The sequence below is a fragment of the Camellia sinensis genome, chromosome 2 (genome assembly GCF_055761805.1).
Source record: "Camellia sinensis isolate YWXY chromosome 2, ASM5576180v1, whole genome shotgun sequence".
Taxonomy (NCBI): Eukaryota; Viridiplantae; Streptophyta; class Magnoliopsida; order Ericales; family Theaceae; genus Camellia; species Camellia sinensis.
This window is the reverse complement of record NC_138962.1, coordinates 56818761-56830705: the sequence shown is the minus strand read 5'-3', so window position 1 is coordinate 56830705 and position 11945 is coordinate 56818761. Positions and strand designations below refer to the sequence as shown.

The 11945-nt window shown below is 35.5% G+C and overlaps 1 protein-coding gene across 4 annotated transcripts; it reads right to left on the bottom strand.

The window, feature by feature from the left end:
- Window positions 1-255: 255 nt before the first annotated feature.
- Window positions 256-11027, bottom strand: LOC114309841 (uncharacterized). Of its 4 annotated transcripts, none has more exons than XR_014360970.1 (5): window positions 10710-11023; window positions 7565-8265; window positions 6733-7468; window positions 6071-6209; window positions 256-535 (listed from the first exon to the last, which is right to left on the bottom strand). XR_014360970.1 is itself a non-coding variant. In XM_028255704.2 (5 exons), the coding sequence occupies exons 2-5, from the start codon at window positions 8171-8173 to the stop codon at window positions 513-515; spliced, it is 1425 nt and encodes a 474-aa protein (XP_028111505.1). In that variant the 5' UTR covers window positions 8174-8265; window positions 10710-11027; the 3' UTR covers window positions 256-512. The 4 variants fall into 4 exon arrangements, 2 of the variants coding, with proteins under 2 accessions (XP_028111505.1, XP_028111485.1); XR_003645896.2 differs by having other exon boundaries at window positions 6122-6209; XM_028255704.2 differs by having other exon boundaries at window positions 6122-6209; window positions 6764-7468; window positions 10710-11027.
- Window positions 11028-11945: the final 918 nt, after the last annotated feature.

Below are 11945 nucleotides of genomic sequence, written 5' to 3'. Positions count from 1 at the left end.
TTAGCAATACCTTGATCCCTTTTGGATTGAGACTAATACCTACTATATACTTTAAAGTCAAATGTAATTTTTTTTCAAGTTTTTTTTATTTACCCTTGATTATCTTTCTCATTTTATTGGACAACTAGGTCATGGGTGATTGATTACAGGATAGAAAAATGCAGTTGAGTCTATAAATATGGTTTGGTTTTATTTTTTTGGGGCTAATTTAATCAGACAGTTAAATTTTTACATAAAAAAAGAAAGAAAACTAAATTGAGCTGTGGGCAATAGTCATAATTATATAAGAAATACAAATTGTCCAATCACAACCCTCCATCAGAGCAAATATATACAAATATTTATGACACCACATTAGATACGTAAACACAAGTCTTAACATCCTTAGACCTCAAATAAACAACAGTGATGGTCAAAGACGCAAAACAAGATTGCATCCATTACACATATACAAGGTCACGACAACACACAGTAAATTGGGTTTTCAAACATGCTCCAAGCTTTCACAAAACTCACATCATGTAGGGATCATTTCCTGAAATGGTTATAGAATAATAAAAGACCAGTCAAAACTCAGCAAGTAATATTATACTAAAGCATGAGTAATAAACCAAAGCACCATGGGTACATGAAGTTATCGAAATAGTAACTTGTAACAGATATTAATAATCAAATTTTTATATAAAAAGAGAGAACAGAGAATTTTCAATGAAAGCAAAGGCAGAATGAAAGGAGATTGTGTCAACCTGTGCTCCAAACACATATCACAAAAGGGCAAGTCACGTATAGTGAGACACAGGGATGTCTCACTACATGGTTATCAACATGCTTACTGTCCCTTGGTAGCTAGAACTAATTACAAATGGCATATAGAAGTATCGCATCACATGATTATAAAAACATATAGAGGGGTATCCATGGGTTTGTGAAAGATAAAACATGTATTAACAATAAAGAAAAATATAACTTTGTGATCAAGTCATGCTTGGAAGGAAATAACATTTCTTTATAAACTAAGCTCGGAGATGCCCATGGTTTTATTTGCCTTGTCCTCTTATGAAGCTATATTGGTCTCTTCCTAATGATCCTTCACAACGTATGTCAGAAATACAATTTAGACCAATTTATCCACAAGATGATTCCATAAGTTATTACTCAAATTTCATTTATGCTGATTAAATCGTATGATTCCATATTGCCAATATGATATTGGTAATGTACAATCTTAATTATATTCTAAGGTGGGTCCCAGAGGTAGGGGTAGAAGTTGTGTTCGCGGAGGTGGTTGCTAAACTGTGCACTCCCACTGGCAGACTTGCTAGGGCGAGTTGTTAAGGGTTTGTTTTTGGGGTTCAAAACCAGTTTGGTTCTCAACCCCAAATCCCCCAAACTCCATTCTAAGGTCTCATCAACCTCGATACACGAAACATAAGTTCCCAAAGGCCTCCCACAACATCAACCTAACCTCCAAGCATCATCAAATCCATGTTTCAAGTCACAAGTCACACAAGTCACAAGTCAAGTCACAAATCACAAATCACAAATCACAAATAACAAGAAGTCTATTGCATGCATGATTTCCACAACCATGACTTTACCACACACATGCAAACTAAACTCCCCAATTCCTAGGTCCAAGCTTTACCAAATTTTAAATGATCATTTACCTAATTTTCCAATTTTATTTCATGAATATAGATAGACACATGAATGAGATAATATAACCTGGATGGGTTCTACAATTCTTTCTGGAAATCTCTCTCTCTCTCTCTCTCTCTCTTAATGTCAGATACCAAGCATGGGAGATATGGTCTCTCTCTCTCTCTCTCTCTCTCTCTCTCTACGCTAACACCTAAAAATACTTGGGACACTTGTCCGTTCTAGTACAATGCATGTGTCTCCATCCCAACAACTAACCACATGACCAAAAAAACCCAACACATAAGCATGATAGTCCCCCCATAAGTTAATCTCACTTAATTAAGCCTAATATTGCTTACCAATTACAAAATTACATAAACAAAATAACATGCATCATTTTATTAAAAATTGAAACTAGAACTAAGATAATCACAAACCAAAATTCCCAAATTATTTGCTAAGGCCATAAATGCCATATAAATAATTAATTTATCATGAATTTAGAAGGATTCTGTAAAAAATTATGTATTATTGATTGATTGATATCTTACAAGATTAATCAATTACAATTCCTATACAATCTATATATAGAAGAAAATGTGGTAGTAGGTGTAGTGGAGGTGATAGTGGGTTAGGTGAAGTGGAGTGTGTGGTGAAGTGGAGGTAGGTGAAGTGGAGTGTGTAGTGGAGTAGGTGAAGGTAAAGATGGGAAATTCTAACAGCCCCCCGCAAACTCAAGGAGGAGAGAAACTAACCAACTTGAGTTTGGAGAGAGTAACAAAACAAGAAAATACATAAAAATAAAAAAAGGATAGGAGACACTGTATGGTCGTGTCAGACCTTTGGTGAAGACACTGTATGGGGTGTCATAACGTTGTAGAGGACACTGTATGGTGGTGTCAGACCGATGTAGAAGACAGTTTATGGGGTCATGTCGGACCGTTGTAGAAGACAGTTTATGGGGTCATGTCGGACCGTTTGTAGAAGACAGTTTATGGGGTCATGTCGGACCGTTGTAGAAGACAGTTTATGGGGTCATGTCGGACCGTTGTAGAAGACAATGTTGTGACAGTTTACGGAGTCTTGCTGGACCCTTGTAGAAACTAACCGGAATCAATGTCGGGACAGTTTACAGAGTCTTGTCGGACCCTTGTAGAAACTAACCGGAATCTATGTCGGGACAGTTTACAGAGTCTTGTCGGACCCATAAAGGAGCTAACCGGAATCAATGTCGGGACAGTTTACAGAGTCTTGTCGGACCCATAAAAAAATCGCATCCTCAAAAGGTGCGCCCAATTTTTCAAAAGGCGTGCCATCAAAAGGCGTGCCCAATCCATAAAAAGGCGTGCCATCAAAAGGCGTGCCTAACTTATCAAAAGGTGTGCCGGGCTTGATGGTGAGGCACGTGAGCGCCTTGGCTAGCGCGCCCGTGTTGTCGGCTGGCGTCGCGCGATGCGCGGATCGGCCCTGGCTATTTAACCAAGGTTGAGGCAGAGGCTGTGCAAACCAGTTTGAAACCTCTGAATTTTGGCAGTCTGAAATACTCTGTAAACCCTGCTCGGAAACACTTAGCAACCCAAAACATGGCCTCTTCTTCCCGTCCAGCTACCCAGAACCTGCTCACTCTCTTTCCAGAACTGAACGAGCCCACAAGAGAAATAACTGGTGCGGTGGCCAGTGAACCGCAACCAAACACCTCTGGTTTTGCTCCATTGAACTTTCCGATGCGGTCGGTGGAGCAAAAAATGGCGATGCAAACTGATATTGAGGCTAATCAGTATACTCTGAAGTCATGCGTGGAAACCATGACGGCGGTCACAAATTTGTCGAACCGGCTGCAGAGTAGGACAAATGAGGTGCAGCATTTAAACTCCCAGCTGGCTCTGCTCCAACGCATGTATAAGGATGCGCGGGCAGAGATAAGCGTGCTAAGGACAGAAAACAAGGAGCTGAAGCGGAAGGCCACCGTGATGTTTCGATTTGGAGGTCCACCATATGCTGCAGTGGAGGAGTATGGGGGAGTGAACGTACCCAGTGGAGTGGGAAACACGGAGGCAACACCGGCAAGAACCGCCCAGGACGGAGGCAAGAAGAAAAGACCGGCGGCAGAGTAGGTCGGTGGGTGGCCGTCTGCAGAAAAGAAAACAAAGCTTTGGGTGTTGTGTTTTGATTTTTTTTTTTTTTTTTTTTTTGATGTAAAAGTGTGATCGGGGTTGATCCCCGTCAAAAAAAAAATAACAAGTTTGTGGAATGTTGTGGGAGTTATTTTGTGTGGTGGTTTTGTTTAAGAATAAAATAAAATAAAATAATGGATAAAGAAAATAGATAAAAATATTTAGAGATGGAAAAAGAAAGATAAGAAAAAATAAAAATAAAATAAAATAAAAGTAGGGAGAGAGGAAATAGATTATAATAAAAATATAGATATAAATATATATATATATATAGATTAAAATAAAAGAAAAGGTTGAAAGCACGTGGGTGATGGTTTTGGTTTTATGGTTGTGGATTCTGAGTGTGTGCAGAAAAAGAATAAAAGGAATGAGTGGAGAGAGGGTTGTATCTGTAAAGAAAAGAAGGGTGGTGTTTGGAATATTCCCTTTGGAGGCACACCAAGCCCGAGCCTCCTGTTTTTCTTGTTTTTTTTTTTTTTTTTTTTTTTTTGTTGTTTTTGCTTTGTGTCAGAAACCACTCTATTATGTTCCACCATCCACAGTCATCTGTTCCTCCAATTGCCTTTCCCTGTATTCAATATATTCTCCAGCAGTGGAGATTTGTAGAGCGACACGGACCAGTCCCCAAATTTCCCTCTTTCGGCACAACAATGCAATGCAAGAAATATGAGCTACTTGAGTTGCTCAAATAACAACAGTTCCTTAGAAAAATGATCCAAAAAAAAAATTGGAGTGAATATTTTGCCTCCTTTCCTCACCGGATTCGATTGGGGTTGGGTTGGACTGCTCCAGTGGCTGCGACAATGGCGATTGCAGGGGCTAGATTGGATTGCGTCGGTGGGTCGGGGAAGGGTTGTGGTGACAGTCGTTGTGGTCACAGCTATAGGCAGCGGTGGCATGGCTGTGCAGCCGCAACGGTGATGGTTCTTGGTTCTTCTCCTCACGCTCGTGGGAGAAAGAGAGAGAGAGACCAGGTGCAGAGAGATTGACGAGGTTGGAATCCCAGCTCTGCAGCACGGTTGTCTGGATCCGACAATTTCCGACGCAGAGCGTAGAATGTGTCTCCTTCTGAATTCCCAAACACTTCCAATGGAACTGTAAAAACTGATATCACAATCACACACAAGCTCAACCTCAACTTCAAGCTCGTCGTGAATGGAGCCATGGCTTTTTTTCAGCCCCTTTTTCTTCAGGGAGATAGAGGAGAAGAAAGAGATTTTTGCTTCTTCTTCTTCTTCTTCTTCTTCTTCTTCAATTGATCAGAGAGCTATGGCTAGGGTTTTGTAAAGGCAGAGAAGAGCTTAATTATGGAAGAAGGTATGTGTAGAAAAACAAGTAGACTAGGTTGAGGTCCGGCGGGCGGCTAAGGCGAGGTTGCCGCCCGCCGGTGAAGCGAAAAATACTAAATTTTTAACCTTGCTCTGATACCATGTAAAAAATTATGTATTATTGATTGATTGATATCTTACAAGATTAATCAATTACAATTCCTATACAATCTATATATAGAAGAAAATGTGGTAGTAGGTGTAGTGGAGGTGCTAGTGGGTTAGGTGAAGTGGAGTGTGTGGTGAAGTGGAGGTAGGTGAAGTGGAGTGTGTAGTGGAGTAGGTGAAGGTAAAGATGGGAAATTCTAACAGATTCTAACACTCAATTATCAGTTTATCACACATACGATATGCTTTGATTTAACAATTATCAATTAAAATAAGACACAAAATTTCCAATGAATGCCATTAAGCTTAATAGCTACGGTATTGCATAAATAATCTAAAACTAACTAACCACAAACAATAACTTACAGACTTCTAAGGTTGAGAATTGAGACTAGCCGAATGGTCAGGCAGCTTTTATTTTGCTAGTAGCCTATGCTAAACTGGAGTTTTATATTTCATTAAATAAAGAGCAAAGATATAGGTCTGCATGCTCTTCTTATATTCCCCCCCTTGGAAATAGCCTAATTACCACTCCAAGCCTTTCTGAAAACCCTATTGCTTATACAATTGGGTAATCCCAACAACAAGACAACGCTGCATTAATAAAGACCAAGGTTAATCAAGGATTTTGAGTTTTTTGAACTGAAGCAAATAAGCTGAAAATCTGAAAAGTTTTACCAGACATTTTCAAAACTTAAGCTAAAAATCTGGGAAAAAAAAAAGGTTCTAGCTAACGGCCCATACTAATGCTAAGAAAGTGATGATATAGTTATAGTAAAACATAGGCTTATATATAGACAAATACTGTCATCTACTTACAGCATCATTAGAGTTTCTTCCTTTCTTCAAGCATAGAGATGAAGATGTTACCTAATGGTTCTTGCTTCGTCTCCTTAATAATGAAAGCATCTGTCAAAGCTGATCTTGATACCAAAGAAGCCACCAATAGACGCAAAGTCTGCAATGTGAATATATCAGCAAGTAGCGAATGGAACTACGACAGTAAGTAAATTGAAATTATAAGCATGTCTATCGTAATTTAATCTTTTGATAGTTGAAGACCCACGATGAACTTCTGGTGCAAGCCAATGAATTCTATAGAACTGTAAGGGTTATGCTATTTTATCAAAATTGCTATGATAGAAATAAGGCTAATTACCCTGACCACCCCTGAAGTTTTACAAAAATATAATAAGCCCCACAAGTTTGGTATAATTACATTGATCACCCTTTAGTAAGGCAAAAGTATCCAGAACTAATGCAGATGGTCGTAAACACAACGATAAACACGGGTAATGTATACATTTTAGTATAAAAGAGATGACAATATCATTTTCCATCTATATGACTAATGAATTATCGATGAAAAAGGGGCGACGTGTTATGTGAATTAAAATCTTATGGGAACCCAATGTAATTATGTCAAACATGTGGGGCTCAATGTATTTTCTCCAAACTTCAAGAGAGGTTAGTGTCATTACCCTAGAAATAACTTGACAGCAGTTAATTTACCTCCTCCTCACCCATGGTCACCTCCAATTCCTCAACGTCACTGAGGGGTACCTTTAATCTGTTGATAAGAGATATGCCTGAGATCGGAGATAAAGGTGTTATGGACAAATTATCTGTCACCATGAACATGGATGGCCCCTTCATAAATCCACCGCCAATTTTTGCTTCCTTGATAAGGGAGTTTGAATTCAAATCAAAGCATTTCGTTGTAAACAAGGAAGAAAGAGTTGAGAATGATGGGTTAAAAGCTTCCTCAATGCCAACTAGTTTGTTGCCACCAGCAAGACCTGGGGCTACTTTTGGATTGACTACAATACCCTTCATCTCCTCAGATTTGAAAAACTTATTGATGTTGGTATCTTGGATGCTCTTGAATAAGTTACCCATGCATCCCTTGAAGGACAAAGACGAAAACTCTTTAAAGACATAACCGATTGGAAATGCAAGGAAACTACATAGGACATCAACAAAATTTTCTTCAACTTCTGCATACAATGCCCTATTGTTAGATTTGTTGATGATAAGCTTCAAGTCTATCTTTGTATCCACATTTTCGGTGTCCTTAATTCTTTGAGATCGACGTGTACTCCTCGGTCCATATTTTCCACGGCGAACCGTTAAACTAGTCTTACTGATGGGTGGTTCCATAATGGTGTCAGACAGGGGTGTCCTTGATGTTAATGAACACTTCAGCAATTTCAGAACCTGAGAGAGAGAGAGAGAGAGTAAAATGATAAGGAAAACATTTATTAATTTTTCATTTATGCAATTAGAAAAACAACTAATGAATTTGTTACTTACCTCTTTCTTTCCTAGGTTCACTGTTCTCTCCTCTATTTTGCTATCATCCATTGTTCCGAAATTGCTGAGCAAAGATAAGCCAGCCATGGTGGACAGAGGCAATACTTTAAAGTCATCCGATATCATAAAGCGGGCAGTTGGTTTTACAAACACCCCTCCATCTTGAGAAACCGGATTTGACAGATTTACCTCAAGTTTTAAGGGTATTCCACAGCGGCAACATGAAGTTTGGTAATAGTTGAGAACATTACAATCAAAATTGCGACAAACATAATATTTGCTCCTGCTATTGCTTTCAATCAAATTTAGTTTTAGGTTCCTATGGTATATTTCAGCTGCACTTCGAGGATGAAGTAGCATCTCCTTGTGCTCACTTCTTAGATATTTCTCATCAAGATTTTCGACACTTTCATATAAGTTGTTCAAGCAACCAATCTCCCCCTTTAATAAGTGCTCACGAAGGAGTTCAACAATAGTTCCAATAGGTAATGTCATGAAGCTGAATATAATGTCGACAAAATCCTCATTTGACTCAGCAAAAACAACTCGGTTTTTCTCTTTCTCCACAAGGATCTTCAAAGTGATACTTTCAGAAGCGTCGCTCGCCATGATTTTGAATGAAAAACAAATGACTAGTTTCAAGAAAAGTGAAATTTGCTCAACAAATTTCCGCTCCTGTTGGAACTACCCTTGTGTAATCACTACAAAAGTAAAGAGTAATTGAAAAACATGTCAAAAGCTATCCATCACAATATATATATATATATATAGTAGATGAAGCTTGCACAAGTTTGGGAATAAAGGTTTAACAATAATACAAAAAAGGTAGTCAAAATTTTATACTAATGGAAAGAGGACTCGATGCATTTCAAAAATGGTGTGCTTGTCCACACCATGTAAGAACTATCCAAATCCATTAACCGTAGCACTAAAATAGAGTCATTCATCATCAACCCCCAAATAACTCACAGCCACCAGTAAACATATATTCATCAGATTTGGTTCTTATCAAAACAAATATATTTGAACTTATCCTCATTATAATTGGATTTCGTCAATTGAAAAAGGGATCTTAATGGACGCATGCTTCAGTAATTCAAACCTTATTTTTTTGCTATATGCATGTCTTCAAAACTAAAATCTGAGTAAATTGGCCATCGCAACATATTTCATAGAATTGTTACTTATCAATAAGATTCCCAATTTTTAACTATTCTTGCAAATAATCAACATCTCAATGCCTAGGCTAAGATACATAAAAAAAATGCTAGAGAATTTGATTCTAAAGGAGCTCCTAAAAAAACCTGCCATCACAAAGCTTTGTCTAATCCTTTCTTCATTGTTCACATACATGTTAAACATCAAAGCTAAAAGTCACAATCTCGCTATTAAGTTGCAGACTTGATCATCACTAACATAATTGCCACTATTGTTAGAGTTGTGTTGAAGACACATTAACTAATTTAGATTTTTTGGGGGAAGTGGGGACTAAGAGGGTTTGAGAAAAAGGTTTGGCTTCCCTCAAGTTGCCATCTCAGCTTGAGAGAGCGTTTGGATTTGGTAGACACATTTTGTAATCGATTTCAGTGATCCGAACCATTCGCTTTTTAAGACTCATTGTATAGAATATTCATGTAAAAAATCAAGATGATTGGACGTCAGCAACTATATGTTTGCATCAAATGGACCATAAATATGATTTCAAGAATATCATTTTGATTTTTTACATGAATACTCTACCAAACAAATCCTAAAAGGTGAATGACTCAGATCACCGCAATCAATCTCGAAATGGGCCAACCAAGCCCAAGCGCTGTCTCACCTTTAGATGGCCAAGGTGAGAGAAGCCAAACCCTAAAGGTGTGTTTATTTGGACGGACTGAATAAAGAGGAATTATAATCCATCGGACTGTTAGTCCTGGGATACATTGTTCCGAGACTATTTGATTGGATTGGATTTGTATCCTATGTTTGTTTAGTCATGAGATTAGATGTTTTGATTAAACTATTTTTAGTAAATCCAATGTTTGGTTGGACGGACTGGATATGAATAAATGTTCAAAAGACTATTTTACCCTTGTAATTTATAATTTTATTTAATACATAATTTTAAATTTGTAATTTATAATTTATAATTTAACAACACTAAAAAATTTTAATTTATAAGGCCATAATTTTTAATTTATCATTTTCAATTAAATTAAATTTATAATTTATATTTTTTGTTTAATATATAAATTTAATTTTTTAACAACACTAAAAAAATTTAATTTATAAGGCCATAATTTTTAAGTTATTATTTTTAATTAAATTAAATTTAAAATTTATGTTTTTTATTTAATATATAATTTTAAATTAACAACACTAAAAAATAATTTTTTTAATAACACTAAAAAAATTATAAGGCCATAATTTTTAATTAAATTTAATTTATAATTTATAATTTATAATTCATAATTTATATTTTTTATTTAATATATAATTTTAAATTAACAACACTAAAAAAATAATTTATAAATGTTCAAAAGACTATATTACAATTTTTCAATTGTTTGTTAAGTAATAGCATGAGGGTAAAATAATAGCATGAGGGTAAAATAGACATTTCACACATTAGTCTCATGGGATACCAATCCTATGAAAATAATCTCACCCCTCTCCTAAGATACAATAATCTCTCGTATGAAGGACTATAACCTAAAACAAAAAAATTAAACCAAACAATAAACAATTAATAACTAATAGTCCAATCCGATTGAATAATTCCTCAAAATAAACGCAATCTAAAAGGAATATGGACACCAAGAAAGCCAAGGCTTTCTGTTTATGGGGAACAGAACATAGCATTAATTTCAAGCAGAGAATTTTCCTAAATAGCTTTGTCACCTGTCTGTATGTCACCTCACCCGCATACAGTTAAAGGCATATATATATATATATATATATATAGGGTTTACGTCACATCACATCACAACACAACATGAACACAATGTATCTTCAGGTAAATTTCCAGAGAGAGAGAGAGAGAGTAGATGAAATTAACACAGACCCAAAATATATAAGCCATGAAGAAAGGAGAAAAGAAAGGTGAGAGGGTAACACAAGTAAACGCAATCAAAGGTGAATAGAGTTATGGTAATAATACCTGTGAGATATGCCCAGCAAAGCAAGATCAACAACACAGGCTTCAAATTGCAGTAAACTAGTAAATTGATGGGTGCTAATGATGAGAATTCATGGAGGGTTTGGGAATTGGGAAGGATGAGATAAAAAGCTGAGACTAGTCCAAGGGTTGAGCATAGGATGTTGATTATATTATATGATGATAGTGGTGGTGGTGGTGGTGGTGGTGACTAGAAAAATTAGTCAAGTCAAGTCCGCCCACTACCAAGAAAAGGGGTGTTCGTGCGGTCCCATCCCTCTCCTTTGCCCCTGTTTTTTTGGACCGAGTAGTGATAACAATCGTTTCTAGCGCCATTTTAATTTTAATATATTTTTACTGAAATTTAGATATTTATTATTTTATATATATATATATATATATATTTTAAAATTTATCTTTTAATGATTCAAATTATTTATATTTTTAAATTGTACCCATGTAGTTTATTTTAAAAAAATTCAATTTAATAATTTATTTTGTTTGTCTCAAAATATATATACTTTTTTTTAATATTTATTTTACAATATATATATATATATTTTGACAAGTATAATAAAATGAATAATTTACTTCAAGAAAGTATGAGGTTTAAAAAAATATAAAAATAAAAGAAATGTTGTGTACCATTCAATTTATTTTGTTTGCATATATATATATATATATATAAGATACGTCTTATTAAAAAAATAATTAAATTTACCATGACAAATAAATATCTTTCTCTTGTATGCATAAAAAATAAATCATTTTGTAATGCACTATAAGATAAGATAAATTATACTTTCTTTTTTTTCTCTTTAATTTTAGACAAATATCACCTAAATAATAAATGAAAAAAAATTATATTTCAATAAGAAGCTTCTTAAAAATTCAACATTGAATATAAAAAAATTCAAATCTTAAAATCTAACTTGGTATTTACAAAATTGCCCTTTTTTTCCATCATTTTCATTTTCTCTTTGTAAATTCTTTACGACCACTCGTCCACTACCAGCAAGTAATTGAGATTATCAGTCTCAAAAATAAAGCATTGGGCCGTGGGCAAAATTAATTTAATCAATAATATACAATACGAGCGGCAAAAGTCATAATTATACACACAAAAAAATCAATTTTTTTCCCCGCAATCGCAACCCACGATCAGAGAAAGTTCCTACATATATATATACACAAATGTTTTATGACAACATGAGATAAAATTGTTACAGCTTTATTTTC

Coding starts and splice junctions, on each gene's coding strand:
- LOC114309841 (XM_028255684.2), bottom strand. CDS start 8,173: ATGGCGAGCGACGCTTCTGAAAGTATCACTTTGAAGATCCTTGTGGAG. Junction 7,469..7,564: donor TGAACCTAGGAAAGAAAGAG/GTAAGTAACAAA, acceptor TCTCTCTCTCAG/GTTCTGAAATTGCTGAAGTG. Junction 6,210..6,763: donor TGACCATGGGTGAGGAGGAG/GTAAATTAACTG, acceptor TTCACATTGCAG/ACTTTGCGTCTATTGGTGGC.